Here is a 23,366-nt window from a genome sequence, read left to right as displayed (position 1 = left end):
ACGTCCGGCAGTAGAAATGAAGGATGCAGGGCTTATTTCACATTATTTACACAGGCTCCAGATACGGAAGCCCACTCCATGCAGGAGCATATTAAGCGTCCGAGTTCACATCAGAACATGTCAGCACCATTCGCACGAAAGGTCTCCGCTTTTAATACCGCTTTCTTCTGTAGGGCTAGACGAGGGAATCTGACGACATTATCGCGACCAATCGGAACCGTGGAATCGGTCTCAAAATTCCGCCCATGATATCGCACCGTTCCGTCGAACTCCGCCTCCTCGCCCCCGCATGCTCATCAAGCGCGAAACAATCTGAGAATCCGAGGTCGAAGTCGTTCCCACGATAGCATTCGGCGTTGGCCCTTTTCACCATTAGTTGTCAGGTTCCGGTAGTGGGGTCTGCGTCAGTCTGCGTCAACAGTCTGCGTCAACGCTGCGATGGGCGCCGATGGGTGGGTGGGGTTGCCTCGTGGCGGGTGGGGTTGCCTCGTGGCAAACGTCTAAATCGCGCCCTTGACCGTGTTGAGACGTAGCAAGATGCAAGATGGCCATTCCTGCAGCACGTGCCTCAGCGAAAGCGCACGAATACGAAGCAATTACCGCTTCTTCCAGGCCTGCTACTGTGCGATCGGTTATCGGAAAGCCAACTGGGTGCTGGTTAACGCATCATGCTCAATTCATGCTGCAACATTTGGAACAGTGGAGGAAAGACATGTGCAGTAGTTGGTTGCAAAAATAATGACTTCCCTATTAAGGAATGGCATGAATCTGTGTGACCACGGGCCGCTGCTACGTAAGGACTGCCTGTGTTGCCGAGCCTTCGCGATGCACGACTTTTGTCGAGGATAAAATCACTCATCCACTATCGCTGTGTCGTTAACCTCTAAAGAAAGGACTTCCACCCCGGAACGTCGGCAAGAGTGAAGACTGCTCGTTACACAGTGATAAAGGAAGTAGCTCCGCATCCTGAAATAGTAAGTTCCTCGCACGTTATCCGTACACCACCCACCCCAACCCACCCGCCAACGTATCAAGAACAAGTGAATGGTCGCGCACTTGAATCCATGCACTGAAGCAAGGTTGACGGCGACTACACAACGATAGCGCATGAATGTTTGAAGCTGAATATTTCGTGGTGGTCCGCAGAGTAAGCGAGTGATTAGCTATAATACGTCTTCGCAGCAAGCTACAACAAAGTACGGAACATTTACGTTCCACGCCTCGTGCGCAGCAAGACCAAATCTATCGAAAGCGAGCAATTAGGCAGAACAATACCATAGCCACCGCACCGAGGAACTTTACTGAGTCCGAAACATGACAAGCCGCTGCTTTGAAGAAGTGTTGGCCAGATATAACTAAGAGTAAAACACTTACCCCGATTTCATTCATAAGCGGTATCTTCGGACAGCTTGGAACACATTTCTCGCGCCGATTTTGAGAACAAGCCGTAATGAGCTCCGAAAGCGCTTACTTCTGAATCTGGTAGCTTCGTGTCGTCCGCCCGATCCCCGTCCACAATCGACAGCTTTACTTTGGCGTACGCTATAAAATGACGGGTCGTCACTGCGTATGCGCAGAACGCTAAACGACACACAGCGCATAGCGTACGCACGCTATTTCTCAGATTTAGCGTTAGCGTCTTTGCGTTGTTAGCGGAGTTTGCGTGAAACATAGCGGCGGTCCGGGCTGCTCGCTTCGAATTGAATTTGGCGTTGCTTTTGTAAAATACACTTCGTTCGTAGCAAATGACTGTGTAAACGGCTTTCGCTTAGTCTTAGGCCGCTTCGACGACAGAGTCTTATGTATAATCTTGTGGTGTTTCCGACATCGCTTTTCGTTTCAAACGAGTCGAAGCCTAACGAAAGAAACATTTGAGATGTCAGCGCCGCCTATCGCTACAGTCGGGAGATATTATGAAAGGAAAGAACTGTACAGTGAATCACAAAATGGCTTCCGTCCCGAAAGACGAACAAGTGATCACATTTTCACTCTCACCCAAATAACTGAGATGAAGTACAAGGAAAAATCTCAACTGTATCTGGTCTTCCTAGATATAGAAAAAGCCTACGTCTCCGTACCACCTTCTGAACTATGGAAAAAGCTTGAAATCATGAAATTGGACCAGGAATTTATTGAATTACTGAAGGCATTTTATAAAGAATGCCCAGCAGTTTATGAAGTCTATGGACTAAAATCTCGAAAGTGACACTAAAAGCCGGATTAAAACAGGGATGTCCTCTATCACCGACCTTATTTAATATCTATATAAACAACCTCCTGAAAGCACTAAATGACGAGGGACCTGGAGTGAGACTCTCCACCATAACAACAGACCACCAAGAGGTGTACACGAAAATCTCATGCTTGGCATTCGCTGACGATATTGTACTTCTGGCTGAGTCGGCAGCAGGCCTACAGGACCTCCTAGATGTCTGCTCCAGAATTGCGGCTGAGGACTACCTCAAGTTCAACGCAGAAAAATCGCAATGGATGAGCTTAAACACAAAATCTGAAGGATTGACATTCACGCTAGAAGGGAATTCTTTCACAAAGACAGCAACTTATAAGTATCTTGGAATTGAAATATGAGACAAAGAAGACTGTCTCGAAAAACAAACTGATTTGATAATAAAAAAAATCGCACCGTCTAAAAGGTCGCTCATGGCACCTATCCCGACATTCGTGCAACCCTTGTTCAGTCTGTCGCACACTGTGGAAAACACTCGCATTCCCAGCAACAACATACGCTACTGACACACTAACATCCTCGACACAGACAATAAAATTCCCAAACCGGCACCAGAACGAACTTGGACGATGGCTGCTGGGAGGAAACATCTTCTCAACCAATGCCGCAATAACAGGCGAAATGGGCTGGTCCGTTTGAAATTCGAGAAGCAAGGTCAAAATTAGAGTACATGGGTAGGTTGAAATTTATGCCCGAAGCCAATTACAGCTGCCGAATACGCTTACACCTGCGGTATAAGCAGTGGCGTAGATAGAAATTTCGTTCGGGGGGACTCACTTTGTAGCTCGGCCGATCCACACGACGGACCAAGCTCGCGGGCCGCTCGGTCACGTGATGCGACGTCACGGCCTGGCGCGGTGCGGTCCGGCGCAGAGCACATCCACACGGCGGACGGCCACAGCAGACGGCAGAGCAGACCAACCAGCTACACTCTCGGCCAGAGTGTTATCATTGTTATCATTCCGGCTCGATTCCCACAAAGCCGGGAACTGCTCAACGAGGCATACATAATGAAAAAACCTCCTCGTCACTCCAAGAGGACACTGTGTTTAAAAAATATATCTGCTGCACGCACGTGTAGGCGGAACGGCGGACATGAAACGACTGTACAGTGTACTATTCTAGTACACTGTAACGACTGGCTTGAATGGCTTTTGCTGAGCCGAAAACTAGATTGGATTTGGCTGACGACACTCTGTTGCCGGACAACATTCGTTGGCTAAGCCAAAATCGCTGCGGTTTGCATGCGGTCCGCCGCCAAAACGGAAGCGGGAAAAGCCTCGGCGATTTGTTGGGCCGCGAGGGCCGCGGTCTTGCGCGGGCCAACGGCGGTGCGCACGAACTGGTGACGTCCTATCACGTGATGCGCGGACCGCGGTCCAAAAGAGCAATTTGGTCCGTCGTGTGGATCGGCCTTTACCAACGTTGGAAGAAACAGGTGCAGCAAGCGGTTCGCTCCAATATGGCGACCGCGGTGCAAAACGACGGCGCGGCACAGGCCAAAACGTGTCGCCGCCCTCTTTTCTTTCACCGGCGGCGGGCATCTTGTTCATCCATGATATAAACGAGATATAAGAAGGAAGAAGAAGCATGCACTCTAAGAACAGTTTACACCCTTTGGCTTGCCCCTTCTGCCACACAAAAATAATCGTCATCTGCCTTGATGCGTTTCCTTTCTTTATCGCTGCAAGCCCGGAACTTTCCAGTGACGAACGGCACGCGCGTTATCAGAAGAGGCACTCCAAAGGGTGTAAACTGTTCTAAGCTGATAACGCGCGGGCCGTTCGTTACTGGAAAGTTCCGGGCTTGCAGCGATAAAGAAAGGAAACGCATCAAGGCAGATGACGATTATTTTTGTGTGGCAGAAGGGGCAAGCCAAAGGGTGTAAACTGTTCTTAGAGTGTGTGCTTGCTGCGGTAAAGCTAAGGAAACAATGGAGCATGTTTCATTAGAATGTGAAGAGGTGGTCTGCCCAGCGGTCTATGTGGGCACCAGTGGCCTACTTGAAGCCCTTGAGTACAGCGAGAGCAGTGGAAAAGTAAAAATGTGCGCAATAGGGATTAATGAGAGGCGATAGGAGGATTGGTGGAAGAAAAGTAGGGAAACGCCAAAAAACGGAGACGTACAAAAGTACAGTTCGCAATAGGAGATCAGAAAATTTGGGTGTGGTAGTTCATAGTTTTTTTTATGCGAAGCATACTAGCCGCACAACCACGCTCTTCCTTGCTGCGCCGCGCGCGGCCGTGTAGCTACCATATGACGTCATACCAGCTGCAAAACGCGACAGCGTTCCCGTCGACCCGCCAAGGGGTGTAAGACAATGGGCTACGGCGCAGCGACTACGCGCCCCGCATCGGACGCGGTGAGCGTCGAGCAACGCCGCGTTCGGCGCGGCAACGGAATGTGCGCCTGAGCAGGCGACGCACGCCTGAAACAGCTCGTTTGGTAGCAGCTTGGACTTGATCCTGCACAGAAATGTGGCGAGAAAATACGAGATAAGCGATGTTCAAACAAAGAGCCACTACTTTACTGATCACCACAGCGTATTTATTGGTTTGAAAATAAAGGAATAAGCAGAGTAACGCATGAGTTGTTTCTTCGTCTAGCCGAACCAAATATAGCCAAGCAACAGCAGTTCACCAGGCTAAACAGTGGTTCAACAACTAAAATAAAGGCTAGTATGCTTTGCATCCTGGGCTTAACCTTAGCTAAGCCACAGCCATATTTTCTTTTTTTATTGTTTAACCTAGGTAGGACATTAGGCAGTATAATAGCAAGAGCTTGGTGGCGCAACCCACTGACCCGTTCCAAAGGGGATGCTCATAACATCCATCCATCCATTACGTTCCCTCCTCGATCTTGGCGCCGCCTACACCGCTCGAGCGTAGCAGACGACCTTTCGCAGAGTGAATTCACGCACAGCGAGGCGGTGCGCTTTAAGCATTCGCGTTGGCTTTCTCGCTCCGAGTAACTTCGTGTACAGCATAGAGTTCTTATACGGGCGGTTATACAAATTAAATGTAGGCAGCCTTTTCCCCCTGTCTTGATAACTATTTGTTAAAAAAAGTATCTGAACGAGCGCTAACGCTGTCCCATGACGACTCCGAATATATCGCGTGCGCTACAATTAGGTACGCAACATTTGTCAAGTGCGTGTTGCAAGACCTTGTTGCGAATGGCTGTAAATAAACATTTACGATCGAATGCCAACACCCCGACCCTCAGTAGCCTAAATAATCCGCGCCGTCCTTACCATGTGAATTTGCGGCGCGCATCAGCTATGACGTACAAAGGCCGACAGAGGGCACGAACGATCGCTGCTCGGAAGGTTCGAAAGAGTAGTACACGCTACAGTGCCGCCAACGTGCGTGCTTGCCAATCTTCTAAGCACGCGCAAAGGCTCAGAGGTGGGTGCTGGTGCTGTTATATTTCTCGTGCCTCAAAGTCGACATAAACACGCGCGGCCAATCGTCGAGTCGGGATTCTGCGTATATATAAAATTAAATAAATTTTTTAATAATCGTTCGCGAAGCGATAATGCGGTAAGAGCGCTTCATTCAGACTCAAATAAGTGGTGGTGGTGGTGGCGAAACTTTGTTCTGAACACCTGCAGAACGGTTAGCCTTCCCCTGTTAGGGAGGCGTTACCGTGACGCGGCCATGACGTCTTCGCGGCGTGTGGCGCCTCTACTTCGGCCGCGGCCGCACTATTCCCTTTGGTCGACCGCGCCTGCCCCTCCTTTGGGGTGGCAGCCTCCCTCCGGTTTCGCTCGGTCGTTGCCTTTCGAGGGCCGCCGAGATCTGCTGGACGGCCTGGGTTTGAACATCTTGGTCATAGCATCTCGTTGCGGCCTCGAGCCGCGGCGGGATCGTTGTTAGTGTTGCAGCTTCATGCGGATTCTTAGCGCAGTCCCAAAGGATGTGAGCTGCAGTGGCTCTTTCCTTTCGGCACACACAACACAGATCACTTTCATAAACACTTGGACACACGTGCCTCATCAGCACCGGGGTGAATAACGACCCCGTTTGAAGTTGTCGGTATAAAACCGCCTCCTTACGGGTCAAGCCCGGATGAGGTGGCGGCATAGTCCTTCGCTCTAGTCGGTACCATTTCACAATTTCATTGTACGAAGTCATTTTGTCCTTGGTTTCCCACCACCACGACGGGTCGGCTGTAGTAGCAGCGGCACGGTTGGTTAGTGCACTCATAATGCACTCAAATAAGTGCATTATTTTTTCAGGTTAGTGACTCATCACGAAAAACATTTCATCGTGTGTTAACTCGTCCGTTCACGAAGTGACGTACTTGTCGCGATCCGAGTTGCACTAAGATGCATGCATTGAGAACAGTTGCGCTCACTCCGAAATAACATTGGCGAGATATGACTTTAGTGAAGTGATGACCGCACAATAGAATTGCCGCGCTATGACGCGGCCGAATTTGCGGTAACTGGAATGATGCAATCATTCATATTTAGGCACCATTTCTTGTCTCATTACGTGTGTCTCAGACACATAGTGGTCGAACAAGCTGATGGTTGAACAAACGAGCTAGCGAAAGACTAAACGAACGAGCGAACGACTCAAGCCAGTGAACGAACGGGCTACCGCACGTTTTCGTTGCGAATGCGCCACCACCGCATCTTCACCTACACACACAATGAAGGTGACACGAATTAACACGTACGTCTCAAAGACTTATGATGCTGTCGTTCGGCGACGAACGCGGTTTCGGGAGAGCACGCACACTTTTCCTTTGTATCGCAAATCCACTGGACGACCGCCAATGACGAACAAAATAGGCAAACAAAACTATTCGCTCTAAACAAGGCTATATTTAGTAAGCACAAAACGCAGAGAGTTGCTTTCCTAAGATGAGTTTTCACGCTTGAGCCTCAAATTTTGTCAAAATGAAAGCGCTGAATCCTGAAGGTTTAGTAATCACATTTTCGCACGCAACCTCGAATGCCCGCAAATTCAAGCCTGTTAACGTACAATACGATTAAGCGCCCCAAGTACGACCATGTATTGCTTATATAAACAAAGTACACGTCGCATAGGAGTACGCTATGCGACACTCGCAACTACCTCGTATAGTCGTGTGGAGAATGTTGTTCTGAAGTTCTCCCTCACAATTCGATGAATCAATGTCTTAACCCGAAGCGCTTACCAGATGGTATCCAGAAGAGCTTGTTGTTTTTCTGAAACTATTTTGGCATACGAAGGCGCAGCAGGTTATGGTGATCGAAAATGCCGCGAAGCGACGTCGCACTTGCCATAAAACTTAGTTCAAGCCATGCGCAAACCAAACAATACAGAATAGCAACGGTGCTAACATGCGCTCCTCGCCATTCCGTAGATGCTTCTCAAGCGGGCGCTGAAGTGCGATTGTCACCAAACGAAGCCGGCGCAAGGGCCCACGTGATGCCATGAGGCCAATAGCGACGCGGCGTCTGCCTCGGCCAGAGCGCGCGAGGAGGAGGCGGCATCCTCCAAAGCGTGGCACTACTGTGCGAAGTTTAAGGGGTTTTACGCTGGATGGATGGATGTTATGAGCGTCCCCTTTGGACATTTTTGAGGCTGTGTATGTAGGTCCGATTTTTTTAGAGCGCAGCTCTTTGGCGTCCGTTCCTGGGTTTCGCGTCGTCGTCGTCGTCGTCGTCGTCGTCGTCGGCGTTGTCGGCGTTGTCGTCGGCCTCGTAACCAGCTCGCCAACGAATCTGCTGCTCCGCCGCCGCGCATGCGCGCTGTCGGCTCTCCGGGCGAGGGAGGATGATGGAAGGGAGGAGGAGAGATTGTGGAGGAGGGCTGGCTACACAAATGGCTCTTTGGCGTCCGTTCCTGGGTTTCGCGTCGTCGTCGGCGTTATCGTCGGCCTCGTAACCAGCTCCGCCCCCCTTTCATCCCCCCCAGCGCTAGCAGCGACCGACTGATACCGCTTTCGTGAGTCCGCTACCGCACTCACGAAAGACGTCGTGCACTTCCTGCAACTCGCATTAACCGTCCATCGATCCACACCGATGTTAGTAGCGGGGGACTTTAATGTTGACATAAAGACAAACAGCAATTTCCTAACACTTATGCGGGAGAACATCCCGTTCCTCTCGCTCGTAACGCGTCCCACGGCTGTGACAACCTCGCGAGGCACTTGTATAGATCTCGTCTTTGAGAATCAAGCATTGGTGTACCAAGTCGAACATATATCAGTCTATTTCCCCGACCACAAAGCTTCCATCATGACTGTTAAGAACTGTTAGTGGAGTCTTTGTTAAAGGAATACGTGTGAAAAATAAAAAAAAATTCTGTGATAGCGCATACATGTGTTGCTCGATTTCTTTGCCTCAATCTATCGAAAAGGTGAAACAGCTTAGTTGCTGCGCTCAAATTTCGCATTAGGAAGTAACGTAATCGTCGGTAATTTTTTTTTTCTTTGAGACGCTTAATTGGCCACTAGGATTGGAGAGAGCTTTCTCACTGGTACGTTGTTTCCGCTGTGCAGTACATAGAACTTAGGAAATGATGGAGCGTTGCTCCGAAAAGAGAACTGGAACGTTACTTCGGTGCGGCATCTTTTCAGACGCCGATCATAGAGAATAGAGGCTTGCGCTGCCATGAGGAAAATGTGTATGTTCGGCAACAGCGCCGACCGCCCACCACGGAGCCCAGCGAGGGGACGCGGTAGAGCTTGTGTACAAGTCTGCACGATGCCAGTCGTACGCCGTCACTATAACTAAATATGGTGTACCCAAGGTAGGATAGCCACACAAGGTTAACCGTAGCCGCCGCGGAGAAGGGAAGTAAATAGAAGAGAGAAGAAGACATGAAAGATAAAAAAAGTGAGAGATAAAGACTAAGATTTGGGGAGAAAGAGACAGGAAGAGGCGACTGCCGATTTCCCCCGGGTGGGTCAGTCCGGGGGTGCCGTCTACGTGAAGCAGAGGCCAAAGAGGTGTGTTGCCTCCGCCGGGGGGCCTTAAAGGTCCGAACACCCGGCACTGACTCAACCTCCAGGATCCCCCCTTTCCCCGGACACGGCTAAGCCGCGCACGGCTGCACGCGGGGGAGTCCGACCCTCATGTGCTCGGATCCGTGGTGTCGCAACACACCACACGCCTGCTGACGTCCTTTTGAACGGGACGGTTGGTTGCGTCACCAAGCTCTTGCTATTACACTGCCTAATGTCCTACCTAGGTTAAACAAGAAAAACGAAGAAGAAAAAACACTATGAACTCCCACAACCAAGTTTTCTGATCCCCTACTGCGAACTTTGCTTTTGTACGTCTCCGTTTTTTGTGATTTCCCTACTTTTCTTCCACCAATCCCCCAACCGCCTCTCATAAATCCCTATTGCGAACATTTTTACTTTTCCACTGCTCTCGCTGTACTCAAGGGCTTCAAGGAGGCCACTGGTGCCTAAATAGACCGCTGGGCAAACCACCTCTTCAGATTCTAATAAAACATGCTCCATAGTTTCCCTAGATTTACAGCAGCAAGCACATGCTTCTTCTTCCTTCTTATATCTCGCTTTGTAGGTGCGTGTTCTAAGGCATCGCGATCTCGCTTCGAAAAGTAATGACCTTCCCTGTGAGTTATCATAAATTGTTTCCTTCCTGCAAGGAGCGCTCGCAGCGCCCCTGTAGTTCGTTCTCGGGGCTAATAGAGGCGCCGCTGATAGCCACCTAGCGGACGCTTCCAACAGTACGCGCGAGAGCAGTAGCAGACGACAACCTTTTTCAGCACGGAAGGCTGAAGTTCACGGCCGCGATTTGTCCTTTTTTCGGGTGACAGACTGCTTCTTCTGCGCTCACAGCTGTAGGGAAGACACTGGTCTCTGTGGGAATGGGTATGAACACGATGTTAGCGGTATTTGGGACAACCTGGTCCACATACGTGACAGGTGCGTCCCACAGAAAAACGCCATGAACCGCATTTACATGAAGTGGAGCTGATGTTAACTAGCCGCTAAATTAGGTCGAGTAATGCGATGTCTTGATCGTTTTCCATTTAATTTTACCCTTGCCGTAACGCTGCTTGTGTACCTCAATAATAAGCAAATGTCGTTAGCGCAGACTTATATCAAACAAATCCGCAGGGTGCGATGTCTGCACATGCCATTGGGATCTTGCTGCCGATAAATACATGTGACATCACCGAATAAGTGCAGTAAAGACGCCTCAAGAAGAGTAATTGCGAATTTATTGATGGTAACGCGTACGCTATTTAAGGAAGTCACCAAACGCACAGGTTAATAAAAGCGCATGTTAGCGCTGTACTGCCGATGCAATTCTGCTACATACGACAATGAATTGCCTTTCTCGCTGCAGTTTTTGCACTTTTGATTTCCCCAAATGAGCTACTTGGAAACGTACAAAGCTAAAGTCTGACCAACTTTTCAGTATTTTTTATTGTTGTTGCTTTTATTTTTCTCCACTCCTGTAATGGCCCTAATGAAAGGGCTGACAGTATCAATAAAGAAAGAAAAGAAAAAAAGAGAGAGAGAGAGAGTAAGCTTTATAAAGAAGAGCAGGCGAGTGTAGGTATCTCATCCGCTATGCAGTGGGTGGTCCTCTCAGTCCAGAAGTACAGCGACCTTAGCTGCCCTTCTCGCTCGCTTGACAAGGTTGAGCTGGTCCGTCGACTCTGAGCTGGACAGCGCTGCCTACCATTGCTGTGTGGTCGGGTATGTTGTGGGTGTGAGCTTTGGTGTGCTTGCGCAAGCCCACGCCATGTGGTACAGCGTTGCGCAGCGATCGCAGTGTGGGCTTTTACAGGAATACAGCGCAGGGTGTATGGCGTGGTAGAGACTCAAGTGAGGGTATGCATTTGTTCGGAGTTTTCGCCATATTATGGCTTCCTCTCGCGTCAGAGCATTATGTGGCGGCGGTAGTGTTCTTCGTGAAAGACGATGGTGTTGTGGGATGTGCGTGCAGCTTAATGGTATCGGCTCGTGGTGGAACTGCTCGGCGCGACCCTCTCGCGGCTGCCGGTGTGCATGCGCTCGGGCGTGTGCCTGCTGATTGTCGCGTAAGGACTCGTGCCCCGGAGTCCACACGACTCGTACGTATGGCGAGAGCTGGTGCGCGCCATTCAGAATGCGATGTGCGGCCCTGGAAAAATTTCTGCATGCCGTCTGAGAGTCCGTCAAACTATTCAAACTATGACGCACTCCCAGTGCGGCCTCGTCGTGATGGCTAACGCTATCGCTAGTTCCTCCATATTTGCAGCGCTCGCTTTGGAAACCGACGACACATTTATTTCGGTCCCGTGATTGTCGACTACGCTGGTGACAAATGAAGTGCTTCATGCGGTGGTGGCCGCGTCTACGTATAAGACATTGGGGTGGCTCTCATACTTCTTCTCAAGAGCCTGCGCTCGGGAATGTCGACGTCCGATGTGGAAGGTCGGAGGCATGTTTTTGGGTAATAATGAGACGTGCATAGTTTTCTGCATTCGTGATGGGATTTTTATCTGTGCGCTGGTCTTCCGTACGGAATATCCAAGACGTTTCAAGACGCAGTGTCCCGCTGTTGTGCGTTGTGGCCTTTCCTTGTGCCTTACCAGGTGGGCCTCTATATAATTTCCCGCGCGTACACCCCTGTCTCCTCGAGGCGAAAAGTAGCCATTCCGGGTGGGAGTCCGAGCGCTTGCTTATACGCACATCCCGGCCGAGCCGGTCGAGTATCTCCACTTCCACATTGCTGAAATTTATTTATGGTGCCTGCACCAGAGCCTGCACTAGTTGGATCAGGTCCTGTTCTTTAAGTCCCCTCTTCCTGCTAGTAATTCGTTGCATCATGTGCAGGCCTGCATTGTCGCGTACTGTAATTTCTGTATGGCGTATCCTCCGCCCCCGTCCTTTTCTAAGTGTAAGCCGAGGATACGAAGTCTGTCCACCTTGGGGATTTCTCTAGGACCTGTTCGCAGGTGGATGGTTGGTGCCTGGGTTGTTGATCGTTCTCGTGAGCGCTTCTAGATTATGAGGAGCTCTGACTTCCCCGGCGCGCATTGCAGTCTGCATGTTTCCGCGTAGCTTGCTATACGACGTACGTCCACTGCCTCCTGCAATGGCTCTTGTTGTTCTACGGACCCTCCGACCATCTATATCGTGACATCGTCTGCATACAAGATATATCTGATCCCCGGTATTTTCTCGAGTTGGGCTCGGAGTTTCATCATGGCCACGTTGAAAAGTGTCGGCGATAGCACTTCTCCTTGTGGCGTCCCTCTATTAGGTCTGTCTACTTGCTGTGACCTCACATTTCCAGATGGAGGAGGCGTAATGCTTGGAAAACTGGCGGCTCTTTATACGGAGTGTCTATCGAGTGCAAGGATCCCAGAAAACTTGAAGAATGCAAAAATTATACTAATCCACAAAAAGGGAGATGGTAATCAATTGAAAAATTATACGCCCATTAAATTAGTCGCAGCATTATTTAAAATATTTACAAAAATAATCCCTACTAGAATAAGGGCAACACTGGACTTTAGGCAACCAAGGGAACAGGCTGGTTTCAGGAAGGGATACTCTACAACGGATCACATCCATGTCATTAATCAGGTTATCGAGGAATCCGCAGAGTATAATAAGCCTCTCTATGTGGCTTTTATAGATTACGAAAAGGCATTTGATTCAATAGAGATACCAGCAGTCATAGAGGCATTACACAATCACGGAGTACAGACTGCTTAAGTAAATACCTTGGAAAATATCTACAGAAATTCCACAGCTACCCTAATTCTACACAAGAAAAGCAGGAAGATACCTATAAAGAAAGGGGTCAGACAGGGAGACACAAGCTCTCCAATGCTATTCACTGCGTGCTTGGAAGAAGTATTCAAGATATTAAACTGGGAAGGCCTAGGAGTAAGGATCGACGGCGAATATCTCGGCAACCTTCAGTTTGCCGATGACATTGTTCTATTCAGCAACAATGCAGAAGAATTACAACAAATGATTGAGGACCTTAAAAGAGAGAGTGTGAAAGTGGGGTTGAAGAATAATATGCAGAAGACAAAGATAATGATGGATAGCCGGGCAAGGGAACAAGAATCATAGTAAGGTTCATTACAGCGCAACACAAGACCAGGACAAAAGAAGGTATAAAACGAAGACACGGCGCTAACTCTCAACTGATCAGTTGAGAGCTGAGTATCAGTTGAGAGTCAACGCCATGTTGTCGTTCTATACCTTCTTTTGTCCTTGTCTTGTGTTGCGCTGTAACGAACTTTACTATGAATCCCAATCAACTGGCCCAACTTGCCGTTTTTGATGAAGGGAACAAGAGTTCAAGATCGCCAGTCAGCCTCTAGAGTGTGAAGGAGTACGTTTACCTAGGTCACTTAATCACAGGGAACCCTGAACATATGAGAAGGAAATTCATAGAAGAATAAAAATGGGTTGTATCGCATACGGCAGACATTGTCAGCTCCTGACTGGAAGCTTACCATTGTCATTGAAAAGGAAGGTGTACAATCAGTGCATTTTACCATTGCTGACATATGGGGCAGAGACTTGTAGACTGACAAAGAAGCTTGAGAACAAGTTAAGGACCGCGCAAAGCGCGATGGAACAAAGATTGCTAGGCATAACGTTAAGAGACAGAAAGAGAGCGGTTTGGATCAGAGAGCAAACAGGTATAGCCGATATTCTAATTGATATTACCGTTGGACCATTAAGGTTACAGAATAGGTACCAAGAGAAGGGAAACGCAGTCGAGGACGGCCGAAATTCGTGGGCGCTAGTTGGAATCGGTTGGCGCAGAAAGGGGTAATTGGAGATCGCAGGGAGAGGCCTTCGTCCTGCAGTGGACATAAAACAGGCTGATGATGGTGCTGATGAACTTGGGTTGGTGAACATTCATTTAAAGAAATAAATTGATAGCGGTTCCCCCCAAAAGCTAGTTATCCATGTGATATTGTTTCGGCTTATGCTACGTCTCACTATAGTTTATGAAACGGATTAACGAAATCGGTAAATATGGCATCACTTAGTGCGAGCGCATGAGTAGCGTAATGGAGGTTAGTTACTAATCAAATAATTGTGTCTCACATGAACGGTCTCACTGGAAATCATGTTGGTTAGCAAGAAAAACACTGGACTCAGTTAAGGACTTAGTTATTGCAGAGATTATGATGCGTTCAAGTAATTTTCGAGGTAAACTAGCTAGAGAAATGAGCCTGTAGTTAGCACGAATGTATCGCTGGACCATACCGCGGTGTTAGGCGAGCAATATACCAAGCGGCAGGTACGCACCCTGTGTCAATAGATTGTTGAAAGATAGCTGCCAAGATGCGTGATATGACCGGTTTCATTATGTGAAGTAATTTAAGGCATGAACCTTCCGGACCAAGTGACGGGTTATTTGTGAAATAGTGAATAGCTGATTCGATTCTTATAATTCATGGTGGGGTTAACAGATTCACATTGTAAGTCAGTTGGGATGGGCTTATTGTCAGTGAAATCTGAAGAATAAGCTCAGCTCTTCTGCAACCTCTGATAGCGACAAAAGCGCGTAGTCCTTAGTTAAATTAATAAAATTTCCAGAGGAAACGATAGGATTAAGCACGTCACAAAACTTTTTTGGTATTATTTAGCAGCGCAGGTAAATATCGATTAACGTTACTGTCCTTAGCTCTTTATTTTTTTTTTATTGCACACACTTGCTTCCTTCCTGCAATGCTCCCAATTGCCATCAGAGTCCGACAGCTTTGCTTAAGAATACAAGCGTTTCTTATATACATCGTTGCACGTGCGAAGTGAACCATGTGCTGTGGGTTGATGACATGGTCGTGATTTTAGGAATGTACTGATCTCTTGGTTGTATCAGTTTCTCGTGAACCATGCGCCAGTTTTTTATTAGTATTACGATAAGGGAAGGCGGTTAGAAATGCTCCGAGTAGAATCACAGGTCGGAAAGAAGCTGCTGAGCGCCTGCCCTTTTGTAGTCGTATATTCTTTCCTTTTGTTTTTCTCGCCTTCCTTCCACCTTCACGATAACTTCGCGGTGTAAAACATCGTGGTCACTAATACATTCGAGCTCACGAACACACACATATTCAGGTGCAGTAGTAAAAAGCAGAGCGAGAACAGAACTTCCATGTGTAGTGAGGCAAACCATTTTAGTCAAGTCGAACAAGAAAATTACATCTATTCCTGCATAATTAAGATCACCAGCTAACGTGGGCCACGCCGCCCCCCCACCTCCCCCACCTCCAAGCCGAATGTACAGGAAGCGTGCATGAATTCATTTTACGAGAGCTGTCCAATCACCCCTCCACCCTAAACTTGCGGTGAATCGGAGATCAACGTATTATTTTCCTACAATGTCTTCATTGTTTACTGTGAGATGCAGTTCGACGTAGAAGCTCTAGTTGCAATATGGAGAGTTGTTCGCAAGCATGAGAGACAGACGGCAAGCGAACCGCTGAGCTTTGTGCTAATAGAGATAAAATGGCTTGTTGAAAGTTCGTGGGTAACACGTCTGCGTGAGAACCGTCCAAAAATGGCTTCTTCAGTTGTCGGAACCTAATGTAATCTTTTGAAATCTTGTAGTAAAATGCCGTAAACTATGTTCGACACGGTTGTTGGTATTACTAGCTGTTTGAACCTCCAGGAAACACGTTGAATGCCGTTGCTGTTCCTGTACTATTCGTACTTCTCATGGCGTGTGTACACCGTTATAGCATTGGCTGTCATCGCAATAACTAATCAGTTGAAAAGGCAAGCCTCTACACACGTAAGCCCGGCCTACCTCAACGTTAAAAAAAAGGCGAGCTAAAAATGCTGAAACTTAATTACGCGAAGCTTGTTTGAGTTGAGGAGATAGCAGTAGTATAGTAATAATAGTGGGGTATTACACAAGCACAGCTTCATCGCCTGTTCATAATCCGATCGTGGTTTTGGCACGTGAAACCCCCGAACTTGGCGGTCGGCTGTCTGTGTCACGACGACAAGGACATGTGTTCGGGGAGGTGCGTTACTCACGTACTTATACGAAACCCCGCGGGGAAAGTAAGAGAAAGCTTCGCGTTAATAAAACAGCAGGAAAATGCAGTCAAAGGTTAGTCTAAGACATGATGCCAAGAAACGAAAAGGCAATCTCGAATGATGTAAGCAGTAACATAAGCCAAAACAAGAACTAGGGAGAGAGAAGACAACGAAGAGCGATATAATAGCGATGAAAACACAACGCCATTCCCACGCCTTCTCATTTTTTGTGCCAGGAGATGGCGTCGCCGCCCGGCGGGCCCCGGGCGCCCGGGAAGCCGCCCTCAGCCGCCCCCAGGCCGTTGCCACCGGCGTGGGAGCTGAACCAACAACTCAACGCACAGGGCAACAAGTCAAGGAGGCCATCTGGTAAGAGCTTCACAACTCTAGCCTGTCAACCCTAGCGCCTACTTTCAATCATTATGCTCAAAGTCGATTGTCAATGTTAATCAATACAATGATATAAGAGATACGTTACGTATTTGCCTTTAGCCTCCCTTGAGCCTCAAGCGAAATGAAACTTCCACAAACATTTATTTATTTACGTATATCTTTCTATATTTATTTGCTTTTACGATTCATGTACTGCGCTAGAATTTGGTACGGTCTGCTGGAGGATGAGGGATACTAAACTTTTTGCGGCAATGAAGGGTTACTTACCCCAGCACGTGCGTGAATAAAGGCAAATTACGCCACTGGATGTTCGATCTAAATTTTCTTTTTTTTTTAGCTCCCGCGCCTTGGCGAATACGAGATTGTCACAAGTAACAAGCAAAGCTGATTTACTATCTGCTCCAAGAAACTGAAACAGAAGGCGCATGTTAAACTTGGCGGGACTACTTGACGCAGTAAGACGTGTAGAAGTTTCGCCCATGTAGCTTTTTTTAATGCGTAAGCATTCATATGCCTACCCAACGAGAAAACCCGTCCATTCCTCCGTCACGGAAGACGAATCGCGGTAAAGTAGTCAACAGAGAGTTTTAGTGTTGGGGACGCAAGCGGCTTGCGTACGCAAGAACTAGGGGCGACGGTACTGCGCATGCGTCTGCACATGGAGGCAGCTCTTGGAGGCACCATGGATAATTTACCTCTACTAAGACATATCCAAAACGACGTGCTTTAACTCAGTGCCAACAACACTATTCCTCTTAAATGCACGTGAAACGCTCTCAGTGGACAACCACTGAATCGAGTTGAATGAAATTCATTGCATTTGAGAAACAGAAACTGAAAAAGTTTTACCGACTGCTGAAGCAGAATTTTCATTTAGAGCATCACGATTTTTACAAAAAATGCCAGGGATTGTTACTGTACAAAAAAAAAATGGAAGCACGAAATTTATGAATATGCAACTTTGGATTAAAAACAGACATCACAGTTCTCTAAATTGAATCTCTTAGTGCGCCTGAAGTGAACCAAAAAGTTTACAGCTTACGCGGAACGTGCCAGATTTGCATAAATTTATTTCAATGTGCTTCATCCTTCGTTGAAAGAGATGTGAATATGGTGCAACGATACATTGTGCACTTTCTAGAAAGTCTTCGTAATAACAGAACAGTTAAATTTCGTATTAATTTCGAGTCGGTCATGTCGTGTTTTCCTTTTTTGTGCACTTAAAATCCCCCGCTTAATATTTATTGACTACAAACATTACGGGGAAGGAAACCCCACACCTTCGCTACTGCTGACGTCGACATCTCGCCAAATACATCAGTACCTTCAACACAGCAATAGTCTGCCCAATGAACTGAAACGGTGACAGATTGGGTGGGCGTAGTCTTTTTGTTTTCCTTGCAACTGCTGGACAACAATTGCATAAAGAAAACGTGTGCATGCACAGTCGACCAGAAAGGTTTACAGACCACGGAATCTCGGAAAACGTTGAATTTCCGAGCAGCCTGTAATACTAACCCCTAAAACTGTACATCGCGATGTTGTTCGCATATACTAACAGAGGCTCGAAGTGCGAATATCAGGCTGCATAGTGAGGGTGCGGATATATTCAGCCTTTTCTCAGATCCCGTGGGCAGCAAACTATTGCGGCCGGTTGCACAGCGAAGGCGAAATGGGGTGAGAGGGCAACGCCGTTTGTCTCTCGGGAATGCACAGGATGGGGGCTGGTGCAAAACCCGTACCGCTCGGACATCAGGTCACGGAAGGAGGAAGAGCCGGCGACGCCGAGGTAAGTGTCGCACCACCATCGTCGTGGTCGTCGTCCCACACCTCACAGAAAAGGCCGGCGCCCCTCCCCCACCCACGCAATACAGAGGGGGGTTCCGATTTCCCTATTCAGAAACGGTGACCTTGGGATCGAAAATGCTGAACCGATTTGGGTGAAGGTAGTAGAGCTTAATGGAAAAAATTAACTGAATCAAATTGTGGCGTTTAGAGGAGTATGAAAGATCCATGTTTTCGAAGTTACACAAGCTCCACCACACTCTTCTTACCCGCAAGAAGGTGACACTGAGCATGCATAACCCATGTCGAACCGAGCCGCGACTGAACTGAAGGAGCCTAACAGTTATTTTCAGTTGAGCCGGAACTAAACCAAACCAGTATTGTTTCCAGTATCTCAGTAACAAAGCCAAACGGGAAATTCTCGGAGGAACTTTTGCGAACGGGTTCGACCGCAGTTTCAGTCGAAGGTCGTCGTTTCTGAAATTCTGTAGACGACGCTTTTTGCTTCGATTCGACGCAGAGCGACGCAGAGCGTCATATGGCGGAATCATAGATAAAAGCATTCATTTCTCTATGGCGTAGTGACCGGTAATGGGGTTGCATTATATTGTCACGCTGCGACGGTGAAGAGCGACGCAGTGTTAAAACTGTGAGTTACAAATTCAACTATTGATTAAGTGAAGTTGTGCCAAGCAAAATAAGTAACGCTCAATCACAACGACAGCGGCGAGCAAAGTCGCCGATCATCTGACCTGCGGGTTCGGCTTCTGTGCACGACCCGTCGTAGGTTCTAGCGTGATCGCGGGTGCCCGCATGACTTCCAGAAAGCACTGCACAATTCGCGTCGCGCATACAATTACATTATACAAGGTTCGGTAAGACAACGGATAGAACTGTCGGTAGCATTCGAGAAGCTTCTGATACGAGCAGGCGTGTCTTGCCTGCCCAACGAGTACGTTTGAGACTTGTTAGCCAGTGGAAAGAAGTCACCGTGGAAAGATCAACAAGTGCACGTATCAATGTAGTATCTCTCCCTGTGCGTACCGGCTGTGCCGTGATGGATGCTGTGGGAAAGTTTCAAACGAAGTCTTCGTCGACTCTCTAGCGTCTCCCGCATTAATTCTTTCTTGACATTTGCCGCACTGAATTTTAGATCGCATTTTATTGAAACATGCCGAGCGGCTAAATTCTTCAAGCTTCTCCGTATCGCGCACTGTGGGAGGGTCCCGTACTACACGCACATATTCAATAATTGATCGAACATGTGTTTTATAAAGTAAATATAGCGTGTAGATTGGCTGAATAATCGAGAGTTACGGCTGAGAAAACCCAAAGCTTTACTCGCTTTAGCAGCGACAGTGTCAACTCGTGCATGCCACGATAGTTCGGCTTTGTAATATAGCCCTAAATATTTAAACTCTGACTTTAGTTATTAGTTGATTGTTATTACTCTACCAAGAATTAAAGGTGTCCTTTTTGCGAATGACCGTCACATGAACTGTTTTAGTTTTATTTAATTGAATATGCAATTGATTACACCACTGATAGATTTGATCTTGGTCCTTCTGAAGGATTTCAGCCTAATCTGTTGCAGTAATCACGCTGTACAAAACGCAGCCATCTGCAAATAGCCCGATATGCGATGTCACGCCTTTGGTAATGTCATTTATGTATAATAGGTTCAACAGGGGCCCCAGAACACGCTGAAGCACACCGGACGTAACTGTCTGTAAATGCTACTGAGCCTCACTTATAACCACAAACTTTCGGCGTAATGTGAGATAACCTGTGACCCAAGAGACAATCTGAGAATGAATATTGTGCATGATCATTTTGGCTACGAGTACATGATGCGGTACCACATGAAACACTTTTCTGAAGTACAGAAAGATGCAGTCAACAAAAAGTCGTTTATCTAAAGCAGAAGCAACTGCATGCGTGAATTCAGTGAACTGTGTGACACAGGAGAACCTCTCCGAAATACACTCTGACAAGGCGTAATGAGAGAATGGCGATTCATATGTGCTACAATGTTCGTCAAAAATATATATATGTTCTCTAAAGTTTTGCAAGTCATATGTGCTACAATGTTCGTGAAAAAAATATATATATATATTCTCTGAAGTTTTGCAAGGAACACATGTTATAGATATTGGACGGTAATTTGCCACATCGCTTTGAGGGCCATACTTATGAATAGGAAAAATAATATCGATTTTCCGGTCGTCTGGTAAGCCTCCACAAGTGATTTCTCGTAAGTTGACTTCAAGTACTGCGATACTGATACAGCACAAGATCAAAAAAGAATTGTAGGTAAGTTGTCAGGATCACAAGAATCTAAACGAGTCTAAAAGAGTCTAAACCACTCAACAACAATTCTATGCCATGCGCACTGATTACGATATTGACACGTGTACTTGCTTATCTTCCTCGGGTGACCGCTTCTCAGCGTCTAACAAATGTCATCGCAGGACGCGCCAGCATGTGCCGGAAGTTTCACGAACGCCATCGATGGTTCTGTCTGTCACCGAACCTTGCGTAATCTCATCGTATGCGCGACGCAAGTTGTGTAGCACTTCCTGGAAGAGACGCAGGCACTAGCGATTACTCTGGAACATTCGATGACTAATGCATAAAAGCCGACGCGGATCAAGCTGCCCGAAAGAGGCTCCAACACCGAAATTTCGGAATATTTTTTACCAAAGCCGACGCTTCGAACATGGCCAAAAAAAAAAAAAGACTATCAAGAAAAAGACCGCCTGCGGAATCTGCGGCTTCACCAAGATAGCTTTCTGCGTTATATTGATCCAGAAGTGAGATCGAAAATTCCACGACCACTTCCGCGACACTTAAAGACATTGTATCATCGTCTTCGACTGAATGTGGCAAACACAAACAATTATCTGTACCGCATAGGGCGCACCACTAATGCCTACTGTGGCAGCTTAGAGACAGTGGAGCCCATACTACTTCAATGCCCAGCGTACCACGACGAGAGAAAGTTTTTTGAGCCACAAATGGAAAATATTTGCCACAATCTGTTAACACTACCCAGCATCTTAGGTTCAATGCACAGCCTTTCCAAACACCGGCGAGTTTTGGATTTACTCTTCGAATACCTGTCAGAAATTGGTGTAATCTGAAAGCATTAAAGATTCTTAACATTTCATACAGAAAAACCTAAGTTTACCCGTCATCTTACCTACGAATATTATAGTATCAGGTCGACTTGCGCATTTCATATTTATTTTTATTCTTTATTAAATTTTGTTTCAACTCTGAAATCATTTAATTCCATTCCCCATACCCATACAGAGTAGCATGCCAGCAGTAATTGTATACGCGCCGGCAAAAATAAACTTTTCTAATAAAGAGCCACACACACTCTCTCTCCCCTGACGCGCGCTCATCGCGTTTCTGACGGTCGCCGACTTCGCCGCTACCATTGTGCTCAGAGTGTAGCCTGTTTTTTCTGGGTACAAGTGCGCCCGATAAAGAGTTAGTTTCGCCATTCACAGTTTCGCTGCTGACGTGACAATATCGATACATGCATATTGCGTGTTTCTTGTGGACGATGCACGCAGGCGCCCCGACGAAGACGACAAACGGTCTCTTATTACTCTCGAGCTGTCGGCTGAACTGGCCAGCGCTGCAGTTATCCTGCGTAAATAGTTTCCAGTTCTTATTCCTTCGTTCGCGTAACATTTTTGTGTGAGGGTGCCGTTCCCCGTCCTCTCCACGGAGCTCCTGGGACAGAAAACTGGACCATGCTGCTCCTGAGGGTAGTGCTGCATTATCTTCGTCGTACCGAAATCCTCCATTGACGCTCCCAACGAACCACAACTTACTTGATGTTCGTGCCGACAGTGTCCCTTTGACGGCGTTAATAAATACTGGAGCCCAGGTGCCCATAATGAGTTGTAACCTCCGTCGTCGACTGAGAAAGGTGCTCACGCCTGCTACAACACGAGCCGTACGCGTGGCCGATGGCAGCACTGTTGACGTCATTGGAATGTGTACTTCCCGAATAAGTATCACCGACCGCCACCTTCCTGTTCCTTTTACAGTGCTGACCAATTGTCCCCGTGACCTAATCCTCGGACTCGACTTTCTTACGGGGCATTCAGCTTTGATCGACTATTCTGCCCGTACCCTTTGCCTCGAACTTACTCGATATACTCGCGCATATTCGTGCCGAACTGTCGAACATCTTTAGTACGACCGCCTTCGTCCGCCAGTCACCTAAAGCCTTGACTTTCGTCGATTTTCTATCATCTTTTCCTTTGCCCGATGGTGATTACGTCGTCACACGTGTCCCTGGTGTCCTTTTGATGCGCAATATCACTGTGCCCCACTACGTCGTCACCGTCGCCGATAACCGGACATGCCTCCCCGTCGTCAATTTTGGCCTGACAAAGCAAGTTCCACCCCAAGGCATATCGGTTGCAACGCTGCGTGCTATATGGGATGACCACGTCACGACGTTTTCAGTGGACGTCTGCACAGATTCTTCACCATGTCCACAGTATGCTATTTGCCCTGACGCAACATTTCGTCCCATGATTGCTGCGGACCTATTGCCTGAACAAGCAGCAGCTCTGTGTCGCAATTTGCTTTCCTACCACGACATCTTCGACCTCAACAATCGCCAATGGGGCCAGACTTCAATTGTTAAGCATCACATAAATACTGGCGATGCCAGTCCTATTCATCGCGGGCCATGGATATCGAGTTTCTGCTTCAGAGCGTAAGGTTATTCAAGAAGTGGACAAGATGCTTGCCAAAGGCATTGTTGAACCTTCGTCGAGCCCTTTGGCGTCGCCCGTGGTGCTTCTTAAAAAGAAACGTGGCACATGGCGTTTCTGCGTAGATTATCGTCATCTAAACCGCATTACCAAGAAAGACGTCTACCCCTTGCCTCGCATCGACGAAACCCTCGACTGTCTCCACGGTG

At 47.6% G+C, this 23,366-nt stretch overlaps 2 protein-coding genes across 12 annotated transcripts in view; one reads left to right on the top strand and one right to left on the bottom strand.

Annotated features, from left to right (window-relative positions):
• Nucleotides 1–23,366, top strand: part of LOC139047665 (uncharacterized) — a 63,456-nt gene that overhangs the window by 449 nt on the left and 39,641 nt on the right. For 9 of the 11 annotated variants that reach the window (XM_070521545.1, XM_070521553.1, XM_070521548.1 and 6 more), the window contains exons 2-3: nucleotides 16,471–16,603; nucleotides 18,344–18,416. In XM_070521545.1, coding sequence (XP_070377646.1) covers nucleotides 16,471–16,603; nucleotides 18,344–18,416 — 206 coding nt within the window. Of the gene's footprint in view, nucleotides 1–10,804; nucleotides 10,928–16,470; nucleotides 16,604–18,343; nucleotides 18,417–23,366 lie in introns of those variants that run through there. The other 2 variants (XM_070521547.1, XM_070521546.1) reach the window with 2 other exon arrangements.
• LOC139047667 (arginine and glutamate-rich protein 1-B-like) overlaps nucleotides 1–23,366 on the bottom strand; it is a 90,105-nt gene that overhangs the window by 39,347 nt on the left and 27,392 nt on the right. The gene's annotated exons all lie outside the window — the stretch shown is intronic.

This window comes from Dermacentor albipictus, chromosome 7, assembly GCF_038994185.2.
Source record: "Dermacentor albipictus isolate Rhodes 1998 colony chromosome 7, USDA_Dalb.pri_finalv2, whole genome shotgun sequence".
Classification (NCBI taxonomy): Eukaryota; Metazoa; Arthropoda; class Arachnida; order Ixodida; family Ixodidae; genus Dermacentor; species Dermacentor albipictus.
This window is presented reverse-complemented; position numbering and strand designations above follow the sequence as displayed.